We start from the raw sequence: 26,549 nt of genomic DNA on the forward strand, positions 1-26,549 counted from the left end.
AGCACTGGGAGCCTTTCCCCTAAGATCAGGAACAAGACAGGGATGTCCACTCTCACCACTGCTGTTCAACATAGTTCTGGAAGTCCTCGCCTCAGCAATCAGACAACAAAAAGACATTAAAGGCATTCAAATTGGCAAAGAAGAGGTCAAACTCTCCCTCTTCGCCGATGACATGATACTCTACATAGAAAACCCAAAAGCCTCCACCCCAAGATTGCTAGAACTCATACAGCAATTTGGTAGCGTGGCAGGATACAAAATCAATGCCCAGAAATCAATGGCATTTCTATACACTAACAATGAGACTGAAGAAAGAGAAATGAAGGAGTCAATCCCATTTACAATTGCACCCAAAAGCATAAGATACCTAGGAATAAACCTAACCAAAGAGGTAAAAGATCTATACCCTAAAAACTATAGAACACTTCTGAAAGAAATTGAGGAAGACACAAAGAGATGGAAAAATCTTCCATGCTCATGGATTGGCAGAATTAATATTGTGAAAATGTCAGTGTTACCCAGGGCAATTTACACGTTTAATGCAATCCCTATCAAAATACCATGGACTTTCTTCAGAGAGTTAGAACAAATTATTTTAAGATTTGTGTGGAATCAGAAAAGACCCCGAATAGCCAGGGGAATTTTAAAAAAGAAAACCATAGCTGGGGGCATCACAATGCCAGATTTCAGGTTGTACTACAAAGCTGTGGTCATCAAGACAGTGTGGTCCTGGCAGAAAAACAGACACATAGATCAATGGAACAGAATAGAGAACCCAGAAGTGGGCCCTGAAATGTACGGTCATCTAATATTCGATAAAGGAGGAAAGACTATCCATTGGAAGAAAGACAGTCTCTTCAATAAATGGTGCTGGGAAAATTGGACATCCACATGCAGAAGAATGAAACTGGACCACTCTCTTTCACCATACACAAAGATAAACTCAAAATGGATGAGAGATCTAAATGTGAGACAAGATTCCATCAAAATCCTAGAGGAGAACACAGGCAACACCCTTTGAACTTGGCCACAGTAACTTCTTGCATGATACATCCACGAAGGCAAAAGAAACAAAAGCAAAAATGAACTATTGGGACTTCATCAAGATAAGAAACTTTTGCTCAGCAAAGGATACAGTCAACAAAACTCAAAGACAACCTACAGAATGGGAGAAGATATTTGCAAATGACATATCAGATAAAGGGCTAGTTTCCAAAATCTATAAAGAATTTATTAAACTCAACACCAAAGAAACAAACAATTCAATCACGAAATGGGCAAAAGACAAGAGAAATCTCACAGAGGAAGACATGGACATGGCCAACATGCACATGAGAAAATGCTCTGCATCACTTGCCATCAGGGAAATACAAATCAAAACCACAATGAGATACCACCTCACCCCAGTGAGAATGGGGAAAATTAACAAGGCAGGAAACAACAAATGTTGGAGAGGATGCGGAGAAAAGGGAACCCTCTTACACTGTTGGTGGGAATGTGAACTGGTGCAGCCGCTCTGGAAAACCGTGTGGAGGTTCCTCAAAGAGTTAAAAATTGACCTGCCCTACGACCCAGCAATTGCACTGTTGGGGATTTACCCCAAAGATTCAGATGCAATGAAACGTCGGGACACCTGCACCCCGATGTTTCTATCAGCAATGGCCACAATAGCCAAACTGTGGAAGGAGCCTCGGTGTCCATCGAAAGATGAATGGATAAAGAAGATGTGGTTTATGTATACAATGGAATATTACTCAGCAATTAGAAACGACAAATACCCACCATTTGCTTCAACGTGGATGGAACTGGAGGGTATTATGCTGAGTGAAATAAGTCAATCGGAGAAGGACAAACAGTGTATGTTCTCATTCATTTGGGGAATATAAATAATAGTGAAAGGGAATATAAAGGAAGGGAAAAGAAATGTGTGGGAAATATCAGGAAGGGAGACAGAACATAAAGACTCCTAACTCGGGGAAACGAACTAGGGGTGGTGGAAGGGGAGGAGGGCAGGGGGTGGGGGTGACTGGGTGACGGGCACTTCGGGGGACACTTGACGGGATGAGCACTGGGTGTTATTCTGTATGTTGGAAAATTGAACACCAATAAAAATTAATTTATAAAAAAAATATTAAAATAACGGCAGCAAAGACAGTGACAGATGCAGCAGACGATCTGGTTCCTTTCTGTGTTAGGCACTGTCCTGAGGATTTTACGTGGATGACCATATTTAATTTTAATGCAGCGACCTGATGAGGAAATAATAATTAAATAATAATTTCCTCGCTGTCCTTGAGCAGCGAGGAAATGGGCATGTGGGGTTAAGTGGCCTTCTCAGCCTCACACAGCCAGCGAGCAACAGGCACAGGACCCAGACACTGCTTGCCAAGACCTGGGTTTCCTGATTAAACCGGACTCTTTCCTTTTTCAAGAGTAATTGGGGCTGACTGTGAATTCTAAGTTCATGATGGGTGCACGTGCGTTTCACACTCGTGTGAGCCTCCGATCGGTGTCTCGGAAGCACAAGTCTGCATATGGCCCCAAAGCTGGAAGATACACTTCCCAATGCAGACCCCGTCCTTGTCACCGTCCGAGTGTGCACTTGCTGGGGGAATGAGCCCCGACAGTCTCCAGGCGCCCCGAGGCTTCTGCTTTCCTGCTTGTAGGGAATGACGGCCCACGGATGGCGCACAGTGCGGGGTGGTAACCCTGCGAAAGGCCTTCCTCTCGCGGCTGTGGGTTTGCCGACAGTCGCTCTGGATTTCCGACCCCAGCTGTGCCGCTGAGTGGCTGTGTGAGCACGATGGGCAACTGACCTCAAGGCGCCGGGCCCCTGTGGGAGACGACGGGGTGCTGGGGCGACTCCCCTGGCTCCTGGCGTGGCGACCTGGTGTCCCTAGTAAGCAGGAAGCACATGGGCACGAGCCAGGGCTCCCCTCCCCGATCGTGGTCGTTCCATGGGGGCGTGAAGCATTTGTAAAAGTCCGATTTGATGAGTGACGGTCAAGAAGGACCAGGCCAGTCCCTGGAGACTTCTTGCAGGGTGGTGTGGCCTGGGCCGCAACGACCACCCGATAAGGCCCTCCTCTTTCCTGTTGGCAGACGCATCCCACGCAGACTGTCTTCTTGTCCAGCGTGGACCTGCACACCCACTGCTCCTACCAGCTCATGCTGCCCGAGGCAATTGCCATCGTCTGCTCCCCAAAGCACAAGGAGTAAGTGCCGACCACGCCCGGGGGGCCGGGGGCAACCCACGGCAGGTGCCGGCAGGCGGGGCGTGGGCTCTTGGCCCGGGACGCAGGGTCGCCGCCCCCACCTGCAGCTCTGCAGGCTTGATGTCACTTAAGGTCCTTTCTGCAGAATGCCCGGTGCTCCTGGGAGCGTGACCGCCAGCTGTATAAATGGGGTTATTTCGGTGTTGAGAAGAGTCCCAGCCTTAGCTGGTGACCTCCAGAGCCTGTCCACAGGGTTGGAGACAGTGACTGCTAAGGACAGATTACGAGCCGAGGAGTGAGACAACTCCGGGTGGACCTTGGCTGCGGCCCCGCATGCGCGAGGCCAGCAGGACACCTGCCCCTGGAGCCCCAGGCCCCTCGGGCCCACCCGTCAGGAGGGGTGGGAAGGAGCCGCTGCAGGGGGTCGGGGTGGAGGGCTGTGCCCAGGTCTGGCAGCCGCTGCCACTCACGCTTGTGCTGCTGCTTTGAACGGTGTGTGCATGATTACAAACAGGAGCTGTAGGTGCCGCCTGGGGTCTCCTCCCACAGGGCCTGCTTCTTCTCTGGCCTCACGGGACAGTTCGGGTCCGCGGCCCCCACCCCGAGGCCCATTGGGCGCCTGCAGCTGGTGTCAGCCCCTGGGAACCCCCCATCTGCACCCCTGTGGTAAAGTCGGCCTAAAAGACCACTGTGAGGGCACGCAGGTGGCTAAGGTGGTGAAGCGCCCCAGTCGCGTTTTCAGCTCAGGTCACGACCTCAGGGTCGTGGGACCCAGCCCCGCATGGGGGTCTGCGCTGGGCGTGGGACCTGCCTACGATTCCACCCCCCGCAGCCCAACGATCTCTGACTTTGTCCCTTTTGTTTGCACCCGGAAACAGCACTGGCATTTTCAGGCTCACCAACGCCGGCATGCTTGAGGTCTCCACTTGTAAAAAGAAGGGCTTTCACCCACACACCAAGGACCCCAGGCTGTTCAGCGTGAGTACACTGTGCTGGCTGTTGGTCACACTTACTTATCACCTCTTCCTTTATTTATTGTCCTTACGGATCCGGGGAGGGTGCACTACGGCCTAAAACGCTGCACTGCTTCGCCCGGAGCTTCCTGACCCTGAGAGGTCATCGGTCTTTGTAGTTACTCCAGATTTCTTGCCCTGTTACTGCACGTGCAACGCCAGTATCCCTGCAGCCGGTCAGTCGTGCACGAGCCCCCTTTCCATTTATGTATCGTCCTGACGCTTCACGAGCTAGTTTCCTCAGACCCCGGGAGGAAACAGTGAAAGAAAATGAGATGACTGTCCCATGGATCCTTCTGCTCCGTGTGGCCAGATTAATGTTTCCGTAACAGTTCAGTGAAAACTGCGACCACACGTCTGGGCTGGCTTCCTTCAGCCCCAGAGGGACACCCGACTACATCTTTTCTAACTGCTCGCGTGGTGCTTCTCCAGCCGTAACATCAGAGAAACATTAAAGTCAGAATCTACCTAAAATGACAGTTACTTGGCAACCTCTGTACGTGTGTGTTTGTTGGAAGTGAATGAACACAATTTTATTTGTTCTGATCGGAAACATTTTCAAAAATTAGGAACATTTTAAATTAGGAAATTCATATTCCCTTTTGCAGAGAATCGTGTTAAACGTTCTGACGTAAAACCAATTCTTTTTCTTCCCTAGGTCTGCAAACATGTGTCGATAAAAGACATAAAAATAACCATGCTGGATCTAAGGTGATGTGTTCTGAAGACGAGCACCATTAGCACCGGATACTGGTCCCTGGACCTGAGGTTGCAGGATTTTCATAAGACGTTTCCTGAAATGACTGATATTTTATATTTATACATTTTAGATCAGAATGTTTGATATTTATTGTTCTTGCGCATTTTGAAGTTTTTCCTTTCAAGTTGCTCTGTCTGCAGGGTGATCACAGTGGTGTGAACTTCAGTACACAATAAACGATGCTGCAAACAGTGTATCTGCTAGTCCTAGAAATGTCTACGCATGTCTTCAGAGCTTTTGATGCTTCCCTGAATTTTGTTTTCCCCTCGTTCCTATAAAACATGATCTAAACAAGAAGTTCTGAGTGCCAGGCGGTCTCCGAGCCCGGCCCTCTGTTTCTGCCACCCTTCCCTGCAGTCGAAGATGAACTGTTTCCACCTGTGAGAGGAAACGTGGCTGCAGCCAGTGGAGACGTCCTGCGTTGAGTGTTGGCAGGTCCGGCTCAGAGTTGCGTCTGTGGTGGACCCCAGGGGACAGAGAAGAGCGAGCCTCTGCTTAGGAAGCAGGTGCCAGACGCCTGGGGTAGCACGTGATGCCTTAACCTGATGAGACGAAAAGCAGAGACGCCTGAGAGAAGGATTCAAAAAGCTCAGATAAGAGCGTACGGCCTGTTGCCGTGAGAGTCGGGGTGACAGGGAGAAGAAATGAACGAGGGAAGGAGCTCCTACCTTGCAGCCCAAATGATTAACAGATTAATTTGAAAGGGGCACCTGCAGTGGAAAGGGTCTGTCTATGAAGCAGGGCATGGGGACTACAGAAAAATACTTTCAAGCTGAATAAGGGAACATAAATACGACGTTAGGTTTTATCGAGGCATGGGTGGGGACTCGTGACTGGTGTCTGGATAATAAAAGCATTTACCTGGATCAAAAAATACGGATTTTTTGATCAAACAGAAGAACGGGAGGTTTGTGTACTATGTTGGCACGTTGGAGGAGTAGGAAAAACCTAGGAGTGGTGACCGCGGGGGACAGAATGTGACAGCATCGGAGGTGGGACGATTAAAGAGGTGATTCAGGTCAACGGAGGCCACCGGGCCCTGACCCAATGTGACAGGTGTCCTGTGAGAGAGGGATGAAGACATAGACGCAGAGGGCCGACCGGGTGGACAGGGGCAGAGGACGCCCCCTCCTGAGGCAAGATGCTTCCGAAGAAACCAGACCCTTGATCTCAGACTTCCAGCCTTCAGAAAACCGGTTTCTGTCGTCTACACCACTCAGCGGTGGTAGTGTATCGCGGCAGTGCAGCGGCCCCACACAGCACCTTGTAAATATTTGCTGAAGGTGCTGCTGGTTTTCTGGAAAGGACTCTCTTGGTTGCCAGGCAGGGGTCACCTTCTTCCCCGCGGGCCTTGGCCCTCGCAGGACAGCAGGGCAGGGCGTCCGTGGTCATTCTCGGCTCCTGCAGCGGCTCCTGGATGCTGTTGCCGCTCCCGTGGCTGGTTCCGTTCCTCTCCCAACCTCGTTCCACGCTGTGGACACGCAGGTCACGACAGAAGCTGTACTATCACGACTGTGGGGACCGGGCCTGGGGTCATGGTTGGGAAACCAGCCACGGTGATCCCAAAACGTGGAGAGCAGATGTCATGTGCCTGGCATGTTGTGACGGGATCACGTCGTGAGAGAAAGTTTCCTGTCCAGAGGATGCTTGAGAAACGTCGAGTGCTTGGCGTTGATCGAGGGAGGGAGGGAACATGCGGCTCCATGTTCCTCATAGAGGCATCTGCTGTGTTCTCTGTTCCAAAGACAGCAGAGTCTCCTTCCTTTAAGGAATGCGCATCCTCTTCTAGGGCCTGTGCTCCTGCTCCTTGGGGACGGCTGCGTCAGGGGTCCCAGAGATTCATCACACTCATGTCCAAGGAGCCTCCTCAGTGAGGGAAGGCATATCCCAGTGGGTTGCCCTGATCAAAACACCAGACACGGGTGCTGAGACGACAGGTCCTCGTTTTCCACAGTTCTGGAGGCCTAGGGTCAGGCCAGCACGTTTGGGGGCTGTGTGGGGGCTGGCTGCCGGGTTTACAGATGGCCACGTCCTCATGAGGTAGAGAAAGCTCGTCTCCCCAGAGAAGGACACTCATCCCACCATCAGGGATCCCCCCTCGTGGTGCAATTGCCCCAAAGGCCCCACCTCCACAGTCCGTCACACTGGGGACTGGATTTCAACATGTGGAATCGGGGAGGGGGGGTGGCGTACAGGCACCCACATCACAAGGCAGGTGCCAACAAGCAAATACCGTATCCGTTTGTCATGCTTTATGGAAGTGCTGTTGTACACGCCCTGAAAGCCCATGATCACACGTCGGTGAGAATATGAAAGCTGTTACTCTCCTCCCCGTGATCTGGTGCTGAAGTGCCTTCAAGTGGATTGACGGGCTTCCCCACTGAGAAGGTAGTTTCCCAACAGTCACCAGTAGGAAGTCATACTGGGTACTGGTTGCCAAGAAAAAAAATCAAGAAAGGGTTTTTTTTTTTGGGGGGGGGGTCTTTAAAGCCATATATTTTATATTTATGTTTTATCCGTATGATTTTAATTTTATACTGTTCTTAAAATTAAAAGGATTTCATAAAGTCCATATTCCTGTGTATGTTTGAATAATCAGAGAGAAGCTAAAGAAGTGGAAATGGTGGCGAGAATCCAGGGGAGAGAATTTCACTATTTAGCGAGGAAGGTACCAGGATCCGGGCGTAGCTGGGGCCGCGCAGAGGGCAAGGGAAGGGCCCAGGAGGTGCGCCTTGCGGACCGCCGCACCGAGCGTGCTTGCAGCCCGTCCCTGGCCGTTGTCTGGGCCCAGGGCCCTTCTGACTCCGGGGAGCAGCGTCTGCGCCAGGCAGGGTCACCCGCTCCGCCGCCCGGGCGCTGCTCACCTCGCGGTCGCCGGGGCCCGGAGGTGCCCTAATCCCGAGTCGTGGGGTGTGGGAAGTTCTGCGCCGTGACTCCACAGAGAAGCACCGACACGCTGCCCCGAAGACGCAGCTTAAGGTTCTCCGTCACCGAAGGGCTGACGGAGGAGACACGGAGCAGAAGACGCGCCCTGTGCCCGCGCGGCTGCTCGGCCCGGAGACGCGGTGCAGGTGCAGGTGCAAGCCGGCCGCGGGGTCCTTGGGGCTTTCCGCCAGGCAGCGCGGCACCTTCCCTGCTTGAAGGTCCGTGTCGGGAGCTGCTGCGACGGGGCAGCGACCGCGGGGCGGCGGCGGGACAGTGTGCAGACAGCTCCTCGGCCTCGGCCCCACCCGGGCGCGCCCACCGCCGCCGCCGCCCTGCTCCGCTCCCGAGAGCTGGCGCCTCCGCCCCAAAGGTCTCCCAACGCCCGGTCCTGGGGGCTTCGTCGGGGGCACGTGCGCCCGCGCCCCGAGGTTGGTCCCGGCTTCCCGCAGCCCTGAGCCCCCGCCTGGGGCGGGGAGGCCCCCTCGGCCACGGCAGCCCGTCCCGTCTGTGACCTGGCCCAGCGTCCTCCTGGGTCACGCAGCCCGTCCCCGTCCCCGCAGCCCGTCCCCGCAGCCTGTCCCCGCAGCCCGTCCCCGCTGTCCGTCCCCGCAGCCCGTGCCCGTCCCCACTGTCCGTCCCTGCTGTCCGTCCCCGCAGCCCGTCCCCGTCCCCACTGTCCGTCCCTGCTGTCCGTCCCCGCAGCCCGTCCCCGTCCCCACTGTCCGTCCCTGCTATCCGTCCCCGTAGCCCGTCCCCGCTGTCCGTCCCCGCAACCCGTCCCCGTCCCCGTCCCCGCAGCCCGTCCCCGCAGCCTGTCCCCGCAGCCTGTCCCCGCTGTCCGTCCCCGCAGCCCGTCCCCGTCCCCGCAGCCCGTCCCCGTCCCCGCAGCCCGTCCCCGCTGCCCGTCCCCGCAGCCTGTCCCCGCTGTCCGTCCCCGCAGCCCGTCCCCGTCCCCGCAGCCCGTCCCCGTCCCCGCAGCCTGTCCCCGCTGTCTGTCCCCGCAGCCCGTCCCGCAGCTCCGCCGGCTCGTCTGCGCGGCCTCCGCGGGCCCGCACACCTCCCGAGGGGCTGTGCGCTCCGGGCAGGGGCGAGGGGGGAGGGGCGGGGGGGAGGGCAACACCCACAACACCCAGCCTCCCCTCCCCCTCCTCCCGGGGCTGCTCCTCCTGTCCTCCTCCCAGGCTCTCCCCGTTCCCCCACTGTGGGCTCCCTCGGTGCCCTGCCCCAGGGGGCCCCCCCAGCCCGGGGCCCTCACAGCAGGTGCAGCTGCCCTTTCTGGACCATGTGCTCTGGTGCCCTCCTCCCTGCGGAGGTGCCCTCGGTGCAGCCCCTGGGGCACCCTGGTCCCCGGGGATGGCGGGACCGCGAGTCCGGTTGTCCCGCTCTGACGAGGAGCAGCCACGTCCACGGCTGCCCCACTCCCTCCTCCTCCTCCTGCTGCTGCTACTCTTCCCCCTCCTTCTCCTCCTCCTGCTCCTGCTCCTCCTCTTCCCCCTCCTCCTCCTCCTCCTCCTCCTCCTCTTCCTCCTTTTCCTCCTCTTCCCCCTCCTTCTCCTCCTCCTGTTCCTGCTCCTCCTCCTCCTCCTCCTGCTCCTCCCCTTCCCCCTCTTCCTCCTCATCCTCCTCCTTCTCCTCCTCCTCCTCCCCTTCCTCCTCCTCCTCTTCCTGCTCCTCCTCCTCACCTCCTTGTCTCCTTGAAGAAGCACAGGTGCAGCAGAGGCTCCTGGTGGGCCCATGCGTGTTGGCTCCGACGGCCTCCTCCCTCCCGGCAGCCAGGCCGCTGTGTGTTGCAAAGCCCAGGAAGATGCTCTCGTGAGCCTGTCATGGGGGTTATTTGTGGTCCCAGAAGGGTTTGAGGGTCTCGTTCCTTATTATCAGGAGAGGAAAGGGGATTCGAGAAGCAGCCAGCTATACACCTGGTCATGTGTCCTCGAGAATCCTAAGGGGCTCATCCGCAAGACTGTGCCACCTGCCCAGCCCTTCAGCGCGCTGGACGTCTTGCAGACTCGGGAAAGGTGTTGACTTAAGACTGGGCCAAGCGCTCAGGCCCTAAAGCTGCGCGCTCACACAGAAGGACCACTTCACGGACGCCCATTTGCTGAACGGTCCTGGTTCCCCCGCTCGCCTCTGGCCGTGGTCTCGATCCTGCCCCCGAGAGCTCGTGTCCTCTGGTGGTGGATGCAAAGTGCCCTGGCGACGTGGATTGGTTGTACCTGGGTGAACCTTGCAGCGGTCGGTGGTCTTTGCCTGAGTTCCAGAAGCCTCCTGGCCGCGGGTATCTGCACTAAAGCCCCAGCTCCCGTCCTACTAGGTCTGGAGAGCCCTCGTCTGGTAAGCGGAGATCTAAACTGGGAAATCTCCCTCAGTCGCCGTAGGGGACGGTGGTTCTCAAACTCTGACGTGCAAAAGGAGCATCCGAGCGATCTGATTACACTCGGGTGCCCAGCCTCGGCGCCAGGGACTCTAGCTCAGCAAGCTTCGGCTATGATCCAGGAACTGCCCGCTTCCAGTGAGCCCCCGCCAAAGCTGCCCTGCATGGCCTGTGCCTGGGGACGCTGGCCCAGTGGCTTAGAGTTGGGCCTGGAACCAAGGTCCAGGGGCCCCTCTCTGCCTGTAGGATAGGATAGCGGTAGGTCCACCCACGGTCTCATTCACTCCACCCGGCAAAAGGGGGTAAGAAAACCACCTCCATAGGGTCGCTTCAGGATAAAACGAGGGCGTCCTATAGAGAGCTGGGCCTGTTCCCCGCACCTGCCAACCCCCACTGTTCTAGAATTGGTGTTAATTAGCTCAAGCTACCGAGCCAAAGAAGACCACGGAAAGCTTGGATTTTCTGGGCCAAACAGGCATTATATCTTGGGTAAATCTCTGAAGGAAGACGCTGCGTTTGACAGAGACTCCCCACCCCCCGAGACTCTCACACACAGGAGGCCCTCACGGGTACAGAAAGTGTTTCCATGCGCCTTTAGACCTCTCGGGCCGAGCGGGTAGAAGAGAAAGTGAAGGTGATGGCTCCACTATGTGATGATGTCACAGGAGCACTTGGTTTCCTCATCCGTACAATGGGCAGGGTGAGCGCATGCCCACATCGTTCTGAAGAATGGATGAGGGAGGGGACGTGTAAGGCCCTGCTGTGGTCATGGCGCCAGGGGTCCTCGGGGGGCCCGTTGGCTTTCCCATCCCGGCCCTTCTGATGTGTGTCTGTAGCCACTTATTCAGACAGACGTTAATCGGGAGAAAGGAACCGATGAGCTTTCACAGCAGCGTGTCCTGCTTTTTTGAGAATCTGTTTTCCTGAAAGACGTAAAGTCCTACTTTCAGTACCATGGCTTAAGATTTTTCGACTTTATGATGGTGTGAAAGCAAGGGGCATGCGGTAGAGACTGTACTCTGGGTTTGAACCTGGCTGTCTGCCGAGGCTGCGTGGGGACACGGCCCCCAGGGCCAGCGGCCGACGCTCGTCCCGCCGTTTGGGACCCGCGCAGCCGTCCTGTCTTTCACTTTGCAGTATTCCGTAAGCCACGGGCTCGCCAACGCTCTGCTCTGTAAGACAGGCTGGAGTCAGGGGGCTTTTTCCACCCGGAGGCCACTGTTGAGTGCTGAGCACCCCCCGGCTGCTGGGCCCGATCCGCCACTTTCGGTGGGTCAGGTGCCTGAAGCGCATGTCGACCAAACGGTGGTTTAACTCAGGTTGGGTTTGTCGGATGCGACCCCACCGCAGGTGGAGGAAATGTGTGTATTTATTGTTTTGTGTGCATATTGTCATCGTGCATCTGCGTACGTGTAACACGGAGTTACTGCTTCCGCTCACCCGGGGCCCAGGACCCAGCCTGCAGGACAGCGACGCCAGGTCATGGCCGGCAAGTGGCGAGTCAGCCCAGGCGGTCCTGTCCATATGCCTCCATCCACGTTCCCGTTTACACACACACACACACACACACCCGTGTACTTTCAGATCTTTGCACGGCCGCATTTAGCTGAGGGAGCCGCGTCCTAGTGGGCGTGCCCCGGAGGCACCACGAGGGGGAGCCACGGCTGCACCTCCAGAAGCAGGTGCGCCCCACGCCGCCAGAGGCCAGGCCTGCAGGTAGCCAGTAACATACTGCAGATTTATTAAAAAAACACACAGGTAACAAGTCAGAGCTTTGCTGGGAATGATTTGGAAAAGAATGGAAGGCATTATTCCACAGAACATTCATAATCGCGCGCCAGACACAGAGCAAGGAAGCATCTTAGAAGCATTTGCGGTGCACGATGGACGGGCCAGCCTCGTCGTACTCCTGTTTGCTGATCCACATCTGCTGGAAGGTGGACAGTGAGGCCAGGATGGAGCCGCCGATCCACACAGAGTACTTGCGCTCCGGAGGGGCGATGATCTGCGGGCCGGGGCGACAGAGGAGCACGGTTAGTGCGCCGGACAGGGCTGCGTTCCGCCCCCTCCCGCCCGCCAGGCTGCCGGACCTCACTCCAGTTTCAGGGACGTGGGTATGGCGGGCGGGAGGCAGCCAACCCCGGCCCTGTCCTGACTCTACCCAGCTCGGCCCCCAACCCCAGGGCTGAGACTCTCCAGTGAGCACGCTTGTTTCTGCAGCTTTACACGACCCCCTCCGAACACCGCACCGCTGGGGTGCGCCTACCCCCTGCACGGCCTCCCCCGCAGAGCCCTGACGATGGCTCTGTCCCCCTATGCTGTGCCAGGAACTTAGCACGACACGCGCTTTCCACAGAGACCGACAGCGGCACCTGAGCACCCACTACCCAGGGCTTCTCCCACCGCTTCGAGTCCACTGGGATGCACCATGTCCCATGGGGGTGGGTCCCGGGGAGCCGCACTGGCCGGCTTTCCGTGCTGCACCGGCCTGACCTGCAGGGCGTGCTCATGTCCCTTGAACGGTGGATCAGGCCAGGGGCCCCAGCTGTGTGCGGTGACCCCCAAACACAGCGGCAACCAAGCGAGCCCCAGTTCTACTCCCGACTCAGACACTTGGGTGGAAACCAACGTGGACGCCTGGGCAACCAGCCTGGGTATTTATGGAACCCCGGGGGAAGGCCTGATTGCTGTTCACCCCCCAGCTCTGCCTGGACGCTTATTCTCCACGCAGGTAGCTGATACCGGTGCGCACCTACTGCGTGCCTGGGCCTGTGCTAAGCGTTTACACGGGTCGCCTCGAACTCCAGAGACCATTGGGTTCAAGCTGATTACACGGGGATAGAAGGCCTGAGGGAAGGGTTAGTAAGTGACAGGGTCACCCTGTTAGATCCCTAGTCACACCTGGACCTCGCCCGGCTATTGTTTGTTTTGTTCTGCTTTAGAAGCAAACTTTTCATTTGGGGGTAATTTTCCCATATTTTTATATTTTTAAGATGTTATGTATTTATTCATGAGACACACAGAGAGAGAGGCAGGCTCCTTGCGGGGAGCCCGACGCGGGACTCGATCCCGGGACCCCAGGGTCATGCCTTGGGCCAGAGGCAGCCGCTCCACCGCTGAGCCACCAGGGGCCCCAGATTTTTAGTGAGTCTCCTCTCCTTGGAGCTCTGAGTTCCACGTTCACTTTATTCGAGAACCCTAGGTTGGAGCAGTGGGCCTGGCGGCTCTGGCTGCCACTGCATCTACACCACACCCCACCCGGGCCCCTTGTCTTGAGTGCAGCGCTGGGTGCAGGTCTCGCCCGCAGGTGAGGGAGGGAGGGGGCGTCCCGGCGGGACACCGACCTCTGGAGGCAGCGTCCTCTCAGCGTGTGGGGGTTCAGAGCCTGGGGGCGGGCCGAGGGCCCCGGTCCAGCTCTCCCTGTGCTGTGTCGTCTGCACACAGAGGAAGCGAGTGTGCATAACAGGGACTGTGTGATCTGGGTCTTGTGTGTCCCTCCCCGGGGCACGGGGCGCAGTCCCCGCCTGGCTTGTGGCATCACATGGTGACAACAGCTTCTGAGAGGCCACCGGGCCTCCAAGGGCACTCTGATGTCTGAGCTCCCTCGGCCGGATTCACGGCACACGGTGTAGGGGCTCTGGGGGCTCTGGGACCGGGCGCGGCCGTCGGGGGGTCCTGTGCTTCCGTCACCCACACCAGCAGCAGGGCCGCACAGAGCAGCGACCGTCCGGCAGCCCCTGGCCCCCGAGCCGTGACCAGTTAGTGGAAAAGGGCGACAGAAGCTGTGGCTCTAAGCCTCTTGGGCGGTAGGTCTGGCTCCCTGATCACTCGTGCTGTTCGGGATGGGAGAGGCGCTAGTTCTGTGACGGGAAAGGGACATAACGCGATGGAGGGACGCCCGGGGGGCTCAGGCCGTGACCCCGGGGTCCCGGGATAGAGTCGCATGGAGCCTGCTTCTCCCTCTGCCTGTGTCTCTGCCTCTCAGTGTCTCCCATGGATAAATAAATAAATCTATATAAAAATATTTAAATTAAGTTAAAAAATAAAAAAAAAAAGAGACAGGTGACAGAAATCATCAGGGCGCGCTGTGCCGACTGCATCACACGTGCAACCGTGAATCATGTCGCACGCCTGCATCTAACAGACGTCTCCATAAAGCGTCAAGGGACCGGCACGGGCGGGCGCTCTGCTGCACCTCAGTCCAGACGGCAGCTCGAGGACAAGGGCGCCCAGACTGAACCGTGGACGACACAACCTCGCTTCCCCTGGGAGCAGGACTGAGTCATCACAGCTCCCAAGAGGCGTTGGCGCTGCGGGTGGCCCTGCATGGCACCTGCCCCCGGCCCTACCTTGATCTTCATGGTGCTGGGCGCCAGGGCGGTGATCTCCTTCTGCATGCGGTCAGCGATGCCGGGGTACATGGTGGTGCCCCCCGAGAGGACGTTGTTGGCGTACAGGTCTTTCCTGATGTCGATGTCACACTTCATGATGCTGTTGTAGGTGGTCTCGTGGATGCCGGCGGACTCCATGCCTGCGGGGGACACGCGGGCCGTGACCCAGCCCCGTCCCGGGGCCCCCTCCCCTTGCTCACGGGTGCCCAAGATCAGTGTAAGGCGGGAGGGGCCCCCGCGCTTCTTCCCCAGCCCCTGTGCCTCCCGACATCTGGGCACCCGGCACGGCCCTGCCGTCCATTCACGCCCCCGTCTGACTTGCTCAGCGTCCCCCCCCCCCCCCCCCCGCGTCACGGGTGCTTTGAGTGCGACGGGACACGGACCCGCTCGCCCAGAGAGAACACGGCCCTGGCCTCCTGTTCTCCCCAAATGCGACGCTTCCCCCCTTCCCTGGTTTGGAAGAGCGCCTGACACGGGCCCCACCCACCAGGCTGCTCACGGCCACGGGCGCCCAGCACCATCAGTGGGCGGCTGACATCAGTGGGGGGGAACGCGGGGACCTACCGATGAAGGACGGCTGGAACAGCGTCTCCGGGCAGCGGAAGCGCTCGTTGCCGATGGTGATCACCTGCCCGTCCGGCAGCTCGTAGCTCTTCTCCAGGGACGAGGAGGACGCCGCCGTGGCCATCTCGTTCTCAAAGTCCAGGGCCACGTAGCAGAGCTTCTCCTTGATGTCACGCACGATCTCCCGCTCGGCTGCCGAGACACAGACGGGGGGCTGGTGCGGCCCTAAAAGCCCTGCTTACTTGGTGTCTCCGACGGCGCGGCTCCTTCCAGCCCCAGCCCGGGCTCGGGATGCTGAGGCCCAACATCTGGGACGGCAATGACCTGTGCGTCTGCAGAGAGCCCCTTCCGTCCCCAGCATAGGGCTCGGCCCCCAGAAGGGTCGCAGGGGTGCGCGGGCCAGAGCCCAGGGGGCCGGCTGGAGGCACAGAGCGGGGCGTCCGTCCCTGTTACGTCCGAGGCCCTTTCCTTTCTTTTCCAGGACTAACTATTCCCTGTGTGTGTGGTGTAGTTGTCCTATAACCGCTGGTTACGCGGGGTTCTCGGTCGTCAGGTGGTCCTATGCACCCCCCGCCCTGTTTTCATAAAGCCCCAGAGAGCCCTCCATGCTCCTGTCGCCGCCCGGGAGGCCGAGGCCCTGGCTGGGGACCGTCCCCACCTGGGAGGCTCAGGGACCCCTGCGGACAGAGCTGTGGGCGCCAGGGGCGAGGAGCCCCCAAGACGCCGCACCCTGAGCCCCTAAGCCACGGGTGCCATGCCGGTCCCGCCCCGTTAGAGACCTGGGTCCTCACGGGAGCAGAGGCGGCGCGTGGGGAGGACCCCAACTCCCTGCCCGGGAAGGGGCGCTGCCACCACGGGGCTCCAGCTCGGGCCGTAGGAGCCCCGGGCACGTCGGGAAACACGTGGACACCGCCAGAAGGACAAGGGGCGCCAGGGACGGCGCGTCAAATGCCATCATTTGTCTACGGATCACCCCCTGGACACTGAGGTGAAAGAGATTGCTAAAATTGACTTTCTCTGCTTCTGTTTGCTCCCGCAGTGTGGCTACGGGCAGGACTCGCGGTCCCGCCAGGCTCCCGTCCTCCTGCCCCAGAGCCTGGGGGAGATGGGGGGTCCAGGGCCCCAGAGCCCAGGGGGGACAGAGGGTGCAGGGCCTCAGAGCCCAGAGGGGACAGAGGGTGCAGGGCCTCAGAGCCCAGGAGGGGATCTGAGGGCCCCAGAGCCCAGGGCATAACCCGGGGAGGGGGGTGCAGGGCTCCAGAGCCCAGGGGGGATGGGAGGTGCAGGGCCCCAGAGACCAGGGGGGGCCCAGGGGGGATGCAGGGCCCCAGAGCCCAGGGAGGTATGGGGATGGGGTGCAGGGCTCTAGAGCTCAGGGGGGAAGGGGGGTGCAGGGCCCCAGAGCCTAGGGAGGGACGGCGGGGGCACACTCTGCTCTGGGGTTTGCGTCAAGTCTTGGCATCTGCGCCCCCCATCCTCTGCCTGGACGGCCACCGCGGCCCCATGCGCCCCCGTCGCTCCCACGCCTCACCGGTTGTCACGAAGGAGTAGCCGCGCTCGGTGAGGATCTTCATGAGGTAGTCGGTGAGGTCGCGGCCGGCCAGGTCCAGGCGCATGATGGCGTGCGGCAGGGCGTAGCCCTCGTAGATGGGCACATTGTGGGTGACGCCGTCCCCGGAGTCCAGCACGATGCCTGGGGGCCAACGCGCACCGTGGACGTCCCCGCGGCGGGTGCCTGGGCCCTGGCGGCCGCGGGGAGATGACGGGCTGGAAGGGCCCCGGGGCTCCGCGGGTGGGGGGGCGTCTGCGTGGGCTCAAGTCCTGATCCCGGGCCCGGGGCCCAGCTCAGCGGGGCTCTGCCTCTCCTCCGGCCTCTCCCCACCCCACCCCCGCTCCCTCTCTCTCAAATTAATGACAAGTCCTGCTGGAAACAGGGCCAGGAGGGGGCCGGCCGCCTGCTGCCACCCCACCCCGCGCTGCAGCCTGCGAACCCCGCGGTGCCGCCCCAGCCCGGGTGCGCCCCTCGGCCACCTACCGGTCGTGCGCCCAGAGGCATAGAGGGAAAGCACCGCCTGAATAGCCACGTACATGGCTGGGACGTTGAAAGTCTCAAACATGATCTGCGAAGCAACCGGGCAGCGGGGTTAGAGATGCCGCGGCCTCAGCAAGGAGCTCCGGAGCGCGGCCCTGCAGCTGGGCTCGGGGACAGGGCGCCTGCCTGGCTCGAGGTCACCCGGTGGAGCAGGGTACCCCCCCGGCCGCTGGCAGGCATGTGGGGTCCAAGCGCGCCCTAGCAGAGCTCCGCACCCCCGCTGACCCCGGGGGCGTCACCCCGCCTCCACCGCGGGCGGAGGGGCTTGCACACCGAGCTGCAACGTGAGCTGCCTGGGGCCCCATGGGTGACGCCGGAGCCCAAGAGCAAGACAGGACGGCACCGGGCTTTGGCCTCTCTGTTCTACGGAAGGCGACCGGCTTGGGGTCCCGCCAGGCTGCGGTGTCTGCAGCGCTGCTGGGCTGTCCAATGCCGGCCCTGGGATCCAAGGCCCGGGGCCACAGCGGGAGGACCCTGGAGGACGGCCCCTGGCCGCTGGCCGCGGACGACACACATGGACGCCAGGGGCCCCCTCGGCTCCCGCAGGCTGGGGACACAGTGTGAGCCGAGCCCCTGCGGGCCATGCACGGGAGATGTCCCCGGGCATCCGCCTGTCCCCCCCCCCCCCCCCCGCCCCGTTGGTCCCCCGGGCCATCTGAGGCTGACCGCCGGCGGCCGGGCTTCCCATCACGCTTCCCCCTGACACCGGCCACGGGGACGGGACTGGCTGTTGGGGACGACGTCGCCTGCCACATGGGTGACTCCCAGGCACGCACACGTACCCCCGGCAGAGGACGACGCGAGCGTATTGGTGTAAACCAGGAACAGGCCCTGCAGGACTGGCAGGTGTTCTATCGGGGCCAGGTCGGCTCCAGGCACTGCGGCTTCCGGCCGGTGACCTGGGGAGCCCCCTGATGCCCGGGGGCCTGGATTGTTCACTGCTTTCCCCGACATGCCGTCGTGCGATGGCTTACATGACGCGCCACTGTTCCGGCACGACCTGCTCCCCGTCCTTAAGGCCCAGAGGCAATGGCTCGGCACCTCCCAAGCACAGGCCCACCTGCCTCTGGCCAGACGCCCCTCTGCACACCCCCCACCCGCACCCCGCTTGGCCTCCCTGACCTTCATGTCTGCACTTGGAGAAACACCGGCACTGGGCCTTTCGGGGGTGGGGGGGACGGAGGAACCAGGAGGAGGGAAACGGAGCGGAGTCACTCGCAGGGCAGGGGACACGGGGCTGGTTTGCAAACCCAGCTCGGACCCAAGGACCAAGCTCCCGCTGGATGTTGCCCCACAGGTTGACACGGCGTAACCTCGTGCGTCCCACCGCGGGACAGAGGGCAGCCCCGCAGGCAGGGGGTGAGCCCTGTGGAGGCGCCCGCATCCGGGGTCCCGAGGTCCAGAGGCTGTCGCTATGCGAGCGGGCGGCGGGGCTGGGCTTGCCCTGCAGGGGGCGGGGTTCCGCAGCAGCCGCCTACCTGGGTCATTTTCTCCCGGTTGGCCTTGGGGTTCAAGGGCGCCTCGGTGAGCAGGGTGGGATGCTCTTCGGGGGCGACACGGAGCTCGTTGTAGAAAGAGTGGTGCCAGATCTGGGGGGGCCAAGGAGAAACACGGTGACGTGACCCCAGGGAGCGCAGACCCCAGACGGGTCCGAATGTCCACGTTTTTACCGACTCAGAGACTGGGGCTCAGACTACGACTGACCTACCCAAGACCCCCATGGAGTGGGTGCCCGAGCAGCCTCCCAGCCCTGGCCCGTGGGCAGGACGCGGTCTGCAGAGTCGAACACGAGTGCAGACCCCGGCTCGCCGCTCCCGGCCATGAGCTGAGGACAGTCGCCCCATCGTGAGCAGGGATCACGGGGACAACCGGGCGTCGCGGCCACAGCCCGCGCGGCTGTTCAGTCCAGCGCCTGGCCCACAATAAGGGGGGTCGTCATCCTTCGGCTCTGCGTCCTTAAAAAGTGATGTCAATGCCCAAAGTGGAGTCTGACCTTGCGACCCCAGACCCAGGGGCTCGCGCTCTGCTCCTCGGACTGAGCGGGCTGGCCCGGCTGTGTCCTTCCTGACCCTGACTGCCTCTGGCAGGGCTCGCGGGGACACGGCTTCCCTTAGCAGGGAAAGGACAAGCCGGGGATGCATGAATGGGCGGAAGCAGGAAAGTGGCCTGAAAAGGCCAGATGCCATTTTTTTTAATAGAGGTTTTATGGGTGTTTTTTTGTTTTTAGATTTAAAAAGTTTTTTGATTTATTTGACAGAGAGAAAAAAACAGAGAGCACACAGGGGGAGGGAGATGCAGACCCCCCTGAGCAGAGAGCCCGACCAAGGGCTTGACCCCAGGACCCTGGGACATGACCTGAGCCGGAGGCAGACACTCAACTCACGGAGCCCCCAAGCCCCTGCTAGTGACCATTTTTCTTACCTTTTGGGAAAATTTCCCTGCACAACCTGATAGGGACCCCGGGAGGGTTTCTTACTGTGTCAGAGCCTCTCCTCCATGCATGTGCACGCATGTACCTACAGGGAGCTGACCAGTGAAAGCCAGATATCATGGTTCTAACCCCTTTTGCTACACTAAAAAAAAAAAAACTAATGCCATTTTCTCATTAGTCTGTCTAATGTTCCCAATCACTTGTGTTTCTATGATGCCTAATAATACACATTAACATCCTAGGATTTGGGGGCACCCGGGGGGCCCAGCAGCTGAGCGTCTGCCTTTAGCTCAGGACGTGACCCCGAGGTCCCGGGATCGAGTCCCGTGTTGGGTCCCTGCATGGAGCCTGCATCTCCCTCTGCCTGGGTCTCTGCCTCTCTCTCCGTCTCTCATGAATAAATAAAATCTTTTTAAAAAATCCTAGGATTTGGGGCATCTGGGCAGTTCAGTTGGTTAAGTCTCAGACTGTTGATTTCTGCTGGGCCATGACCTCGGGGTGCTGAGCTGGAGCCCTGCCTCTCCCCCTCCCCTCTCCGCCCTCCTCCCCTCCGCAATCCCTCTCAATCTAAAAAACAGAAACAAAAAATCCCTAGGACTGAACTCTTCTCATAAGCTCTTTTATGTGAAATCAGGAGATAAGGTTCACCCGCTGCCACACGGAGACGCACTCTCTAAAATACGCCTTTAGGAAAGCTCCTCAGTGGCTTGCGCCTGCACATGCTGGGGATGGTTTCGGGGGCAGTTCGGGGATGTACCAAATCCACACTGTCTACAGTGTGAGAACCAAAACACTTAAAAAAAAATGTTCAGGGTGAGTTAAGGGGAAGCCTGGCCATGCAGTCAGGCTGCTGCAGCTCCTATGCGCTGGGAGGCTGGGCCTGGGCCCCTGGGGAGCCGGGTGGGTGGGTGGGGGGCCTGGCTGCAGGCCCCGGAGGGTGCGGGGGGGGCTCCTAGCTGCAGGCCCTGGAGGGTGCGGGGGGGCTCCTAGCTGCAGGCACCGGAGGGTGGGGAGCTCCTGGCTGCAGGCCCCGGACGGCCCACCCGGTGTCCCGGCGACAGACCCGCAGCGCCCAGCAGTGGCAAAGGGCTGCGTGCTCATGGGCAGCGCAGCTCCCTGGAACCACTTATGCACCTGCTTGGGCAAGGGGAGCGTCTCAGGATTTATTTTTCACCAGTAGCCAGACGTTCCGAGCCACGGAAGGTGATGGCCTGACGACTGCACCCGCAGAGACCCTCCCGGTACCTTTTCCATGTCGTCCCAGTTGGTGATGATGCCGTGTTCTATCGGGTACTTCAAGGTCAGGATCCCGCGCTTGCTCTGAGCTTCGTCGCCCACGTAGCTGTCCTTTTGTCCCATCCCCACCATCACTCCCTGCAAAGAGCCACACGGCGTGGGCTTGAGAAGCCAGCAGCCGCCAATTGTGAGGGAGGCCCTGCCATCGAGGGTCCTCCTTGGGTGCCAGCCGCTGGCACCCCTGCCCGAGGCTGCTGAGCTGTCGGGGGCGCCCGACTGGGTGTCCAGGGGGCCCAGGGGCCCGGCGGGTACAGCATTTTACACTGGGACTTTTGGATTTCTAATGGCTGAGTCCATGCCAATCAATGTTAAGACACTGACAGAAAAAAAAAAAAAGACATTGGCCTAAACTGCTCAGAAGTATTTTTTGATCATCAAAGTGAAACTTAAAAAAAAAAAAAAAAGGCAACACAAGAAAGGGAATCCCCGTCCCTGGATGTGTGATCGCCCCGCAGCGGAGGCTTCAAAGTCACCGAGCAGTGGCAGGTGCCAGGGCGCCACGGCGGCCGTTCAGCGGAGACGGGCCTCAGATTCCACGCGGGGGAACAGGCCGTTACTCACGCTCAGTGTCGCCCACCGCGCCGAGGCCCGAAAGTACCGGGCAGGCCCGGGGAGCCGCTACGTTTCTGGCGTCTTCACGCCGTGGCCGCCGCCAACACCTCGCTTACACAGACGGTCGGTGAGCTGGGCCGTGTGCCTCTGCACGTCGGCGCCACCAACCCTAAAACACGCGAGATTACATCTGGCAGCAAGGCCTCCTCTCTTCTAAGGTCCAGATCCCCGCCAGGGAGCGACCTCGGGTCTTTTTTATTTTTTTTTTATTTTTAATTTATTTTTATTTTTTAGCAGCCTTGGGTCTTATTTTAGCTCCTTTCCAAAGAGCAGCTGTGGTGCCCTCACTGGGGCTGCGTGACGATGATGCGACGATCATCTTGAGAAAAACAGGAATTGGGGGAAAAGGGTGACATCATAGCATCCCCCCGCCCCCCAGCAGACAACCTGTCTCCCTGGTACTTGAAATCTGCACTTACTGACATCATCAGAGCTGCATTTTCGACACGGCCCTGCCATTTCTGGGCAGAGTCTAGACACTTGAGGACACGCAGACGTAGGGGCCCTAATCTATAGCCCGGTTTCTCTCTATTCCAATCGGAGTTTTTTTTTTTTTAATTGGACGGATTTGAGGTGCAGCACCAGGTGGAGGCGGGCAGCTGCTACCTCGGTCCACCTGCACGTCCCCGGGTAGTGAGCGCGGCGACCGAGGACCACACGGTGTTGCTCACCTGATGTCTGGGGCGGCCCACGATGGACGGGAACACCGCCCTGGGCGCGTCGTCGCCGGCGAAGCCAGCCTTGCAGAGCCCGGAGCCGTTGTCACACACCAGGGCGGTGCTGTCCTCTTCCTCACACATGGCGGCTGCAGCTGCTTCACCAGGTCCTGGGGGGACCGGGGGGGGGCGCTGTCACTGGCTCTCGGGGCCCGTGGCTGCCGTCTCCTCCTGCGGGCGCCCCGAAAGCGCACACCCTGGCCCCCCTGGGTCTCCAAGCCGCCAGCCTCCCAGCGTTGTACAGGCCGAAGCCCAGGCGGCCCCGTTCACCGACCGGCCCCTGACCGGCCCCAGCAGCCGGCTGGTCACGCGTGCTCCGAGGATGTTACACAACGGCCACGCCCGTGGGGGCCCGGCTGTGGGCATGGACTCAAGGCACCCGTCATCCGTTACAGGAGCCCCTGAAATTCGCTCCCTGAATCAACCCAAACGCATTTTTCTAGACATGTTGTCACTTTGATGTATTTTCTTAAAAAGGTGCATTTTGAGGGACGGGCAACGTGGGAAAATTTGGAAACGCTGTGGTGATGGGATGCTTAATGTAAAGTGTTTAAGAGGAAAGTCTCTTTTGGGTCTGGAGAACTTTCATTTTACCTTTGGAAAAAGATTTAGAGCCGATGGAAAGTGTCTAAGGAGGTGCTTTGGGGTCTAGGGGCCCCAGCTCCTAAGCTTGGATCCCATGACAACATCTGCAAGACGGGAGCAAACGCGGCCACTTTATGGGTCTGGGGGACTGAAGGTCCTACAAAACTGTCCGTTTTCTTTCAATGTCTCATTTTTATTAATGAGAAGACCCAGAGGCGGGGTTTTGCTCAAGGGCACGCGGGCTCCGAGCTGAGGGAGAGGCGAGGTCCTGGCCTCCAGGTCACAGTCCCTCCACTTCCCCCAAAGCTGAATTAGGTGGGAATATCCCGCAGACAGAGGGGGATGCGCAGGCTTCTAGGCTTGACTTTGAGGTTGCAGGAGACGCCCTGCTGAGCAGGGGCCCAACGTGGGACTCAAACCCGGGACCCTGGGATCGTGAGCTGAGCCAAAGGCACAAGCGTCACCCCCCGGGCGCCCAGGACGATGCATTTTAAAATCTGGGACCAAAAATAAAAATGAAAATAAATAAGATCTGGGACAGGGACTATTCGCTCCGATTGACAAACAAGGAAATCAAGACTCAAGGAGCTGGTGTGACCAGTCCAGGAAGCGAGGACGCCGGGACCTCGGAGACGAACGGGGGCGCTGGGCAGTGGGCTTGCGCTCTGCAGACACGGGGGTGGCGCCTGGGCCCCACGCACAGGCCGGGCCGCTTCCTGAGCCCCCACGTCTCGGAGTCACAGCTTCCCTCTCTGCCCAACGGCGAGGACGCCACATGCGCTGTGCAGAGGCCAGCGTGGGTGCCACACTTTTTAAAAGCACATGGAATAATATGCAGTGGTGGGGACCTGGGGGCTCAGGGGTGGAGCGCCCGCCTGCGGCCCAGGCCGTGACCCGGTCCTGGGATCGAGTTCCGCGTTGGGTCCCCGCAGGGAGCCTGGTTCGCCCTCTGCCTGGGTCTCCGCCTCTCTCTCTGGGTCTCTCAAGAATAAATACATAAAATATCAAAAAAAAAAAAAAGCGATTTGCAGTGGCGCACCCATGAGGAGCTCTCCCCACACGTGAGATTTAACGTTAAGGTTATTAGCGTCATTACGTAATTATTGCCCAGATCGCGTCACTTCTCGTCTTTGCCTGCAGCTGTGGTGCGGAGACCCTTGACCTGTGGACCCCACTTGTGAGAACGCAAGAAGAGCCGCATGGACGGCCGGCTCTTCCCATCCCCACCCTCCCTGCCCTTCCCCTCCCCTCCCTGCTCTGCCCCTCCCTGCCCTGCCCTGCCCTTCCCAGACACTGGATTCTGTTCTGCGTTCTTGGGATTTGGCTTCCGTCCCAGCGGAGTAAGAGGCTAGAGGAGGAATGAGACATGGGGACAAGACAAAACCCGCGGGAAGAGCCGGCGCGCGTGTGGGAGGCGGCCAGCTCCGGCTCCAGGCTTTCCACCCATGCACTAAGCAGATTTTCCAAACCAAAACAGTTGAGAATAGGATGAGTTCTTTGGAGATAGGGCCCCCCGGAAGCTGTGAGGAGATGCATTCCGTGAGCGCGCCCGTCCCTACTGAGTGCTGTCCGAGCGAGGGCTTGGGGTGGGGTGCCCCCTGCACCGCCCCTGCACAGCCCGGCCTCAGCACCAGCAGCATGCAGGGGGGCACCCGACATCAGTAAGCCTGCTTTTATTTGGAAAAAAAAAAAAAGTGCAGGAGGGATTTTCTGACCATCAGAGGGGAAGTTTCTGCGTCCTCAGAAGCCCTGCCGGAGGTTTGCCCTCCGTATCTGCAACTTGGAGGAGCCCACGGGGTTGGAACGAAGCATTTCCTAATTAGGTAAAACACACTCAGTGTCCCTTTGGAGCTGCCCCCGGCTGGGAGGGGCTGCTCCCAGCGCCCGCGCAGCTGGTGCCAAAAATGAGTAGTTAGTGTCTTGGGGGGGGCGGGGAGGGGTCTTGGGTTCCCAGCTCGTCCCTCCTGAGATGCAAACCATATTTAGTCATGGATCGCAAAATGGCAGGAGAGGGTCAGCGCAACAAGAGTGGTCAGACCCTGGGGCTCAGCTGGGGTGCAGGGTGGTCAGACCCCGGGGCTCAGCTGGGGTGCACAGGATAGCCAGACCCTGGGGCTCCGCTGGGGTACACAGGGTGGTCAGCTCCCGGGGCTCAGCCTGGGGTACAGGGCAGCCAGACCCCAGGGCGCAGCCTGGGGTGCAGGGTGGTCAGACCTCAGGGCTCAGCCGGGGCACAGGGTGGTCAGACCCCAGGGCTCAGCTGGGGTGCAGGACAGCCAGACCCCGGGGCTCAGCCTGGGGTGCAGGGTATCAGACCTTGGGGCTCAGCCTGGGGTGCAGGATATCAGACCTTGGGGCTCAGCCTGGAGCAGGATGGTCAGACCCCAGGGCTCCGCCAGGGTGCAGGGCAGCCAGCTCCTGGGGCAGGTGCAGGAGGCAGGTGGCCGCCCGAGGCCCCGCAGCTGTTGCGCAGCCCCCGCCCCCCCGCAGCCACAGGGCAAGGCTCCGATGGCTGCCTGCCACGCCCCTGTGGCCCCGCGACACACCTGGAGATGGGCCCTCCCCACCCCGCGCGTCAGAGCCACAGGGACTCCGACTCCAGAGGCTGAACCCCAGCCGCCTGCCCCCTGACAGCCGCCTGCACAGCCGGGGCGAGATCCGCAGCCGCGCTGGGCAGCCGGCGCTGGAGTCCCCACCCTGGGGCAGGCGACGGCGTCCTGGGCACCCTGGCTGCGTCTCCGGGCTCCGCTGCAGCTGTGGCGCTGCTGGCCCGGCGCCCCTGCCCCCGCCGCCTGTTGCCTGTCGCCTGTCGCCTGTTGGGGCTTTCCACCCCAGCCCCGGCAGCGCGGGGCCACAGCCTTCTCGCCGCCGCAGGACGTTCCTTCAGGGATCCCCGAGAGCCGCTGGCCTGCGGGGGGCGGGGGGACTGGGTGGCTGCCACTTACCCCGACGGCGCTGGCTGGGCTCGCGGCTGGTGCGCGGGCGGCCGGGCCCCGGGGTTATATAACCCCTTGGCCGGCCTCCCTCCCACTGGCTTCCCAAACAAGGAGCAGAGCAGCTCGGGCGCGGCCAGGCCAACACGACCATATAGGGGCCTCGGCACGAAAGCCTCCTCTCTGCGGGGCCGGGTCTGGGCTCTTCCACCGCATTCCACTGCTGGCTGCCGGCGCCTGGGGACCAGCGGCCCGGGCCTCCAGAGCTGCCGCCGAGGGCCCAGGGCCACGAGCTGGGGCGGGGGGCACATGCGGCCCGGGGCATCCTTGGGGCCCAGACACACAGTGCCCACAGCTCCTAAACACGCCGACGGCGGGCCGTGATTTCACGGTGCCCAGCCCCGGGGCGCGAGTGGCCCGGCCATCCACGCGCAGACACGGCCGAGGGGCCTCGGCCACAGGGCGGGGAGCTTGGGAGCCAGCATTGGGGCCGTGTCCACCTGAGCACACGGCCAAGGCCCGGCTCCAGCAGCACCCACGCCGCCCCATCACAGGGCAGCTCGAGGCCTCTGCCCACCGACACCCCTGCCGCTGACGCGGGGACGGCCAGGTGCCCACGCGGGTCCCGGCCACGCTGCCCGGGTG

General features: G+C 60.1%; 2 protein-coding genes across 3 annotated transcripts in view; one reads left to right on the plus strand and one right to left on the minus strand.

The window, feature by feature from the left end:
* Positions 1–7,476, plus strand: part of STAMBPL1 (STAM binding protein like 1) — a 37,458-nt gene extending 29,982 nt beyond the window's left edge. Inside the window, exons 9-11 of one of the 2 annotated variants that reach the window (XM_041729299.1) lie at positions 3,103–3,215; positions 4,094–4,193; positions 4,887–7,476. In XM_041729299.1, coding sequence (XP_041585233.1) covers positions 3,103–3,215; positions 4,094–4,193; positions 4,887–4,943 — 270 coding nt within the window. In that variant the 3' untranslated portion in view covers positions 4,944–7,476. The remainder of the gene's footprint in view (positions 1–3,102; positions 3,216–4,093; positions 4,194–4,886) is intronic. The other variant, XM_041729300.1, reaches the window with a different exon arrangement.
* A 4,527-nt stretch (positions 7,477–12,003) lies between these two features.
* Positions 12,004–26,068, minus strand: ACTA2 (actin alpha 2, smooth muscle). Its single transcript, XM_041728977.1, has 9 exons — positions 25,917–26,068; positions 22,342–22,496; positions 21,008–21,136; positions 18,810–18,920; positions 17,275–17,359; positions 16,771–16,932; positions 15,240–15,431; positions 14,634–14,815; positions 12,004–12,289 (listed from the first exon to the last, which is right to left on the minus strand). Exons 1-9 carry the CDS (start codon positions 26,056–26,058, stop codon positions 12,146–12,148), a joined length of 1,302 nt encoding a protein of 433 aa, XP_041584911.1. The 5' UTR covers positions 26,059–26,068; the 3' UTR covers positions 12,004–12,145.
* Positions 26,069–26,549: the final 481 nt, after the last annotated feature.

Source organism: Vulpes lagopus, chromosome 14 (assembly GCF_018345385.1).
Source record: "Vulpes lagopus strain Blue_001 chromosome 14, ASM1834538v1, whole genome shotgun sequence".
Classification (NCBI taxonomy): Eukaryota; Metazoa; Chordata; class Mammalia; order Carnivora; family Canidae; genus Vulpes; species Vulpes lagopus.

Coding starts and splice junctions, on each gene's coding strand:
- ACTA2 (XM_041728977.1), bottom strand. CDS start 26,058: ATGGTCGTGTTGGCCTGGCCGCGCCCGAGCTGCTCTGCTCCTTGTTTG. Junction 22,497..25,916: donor GCCCAGCCAGCGCCGTCGGG/GTAAGTGGCAGC, acceptor CGGTCCCCCCAG/GACCTGGTGAAGCAGCTGCA. Junction 12,290..14,633: donor CCAGCACCATGAAGATCAAG/GTAGGGCCGGGG, acceptor CCCGGCCCGCAG/ATCATCGCCCCTCCGGAGCG.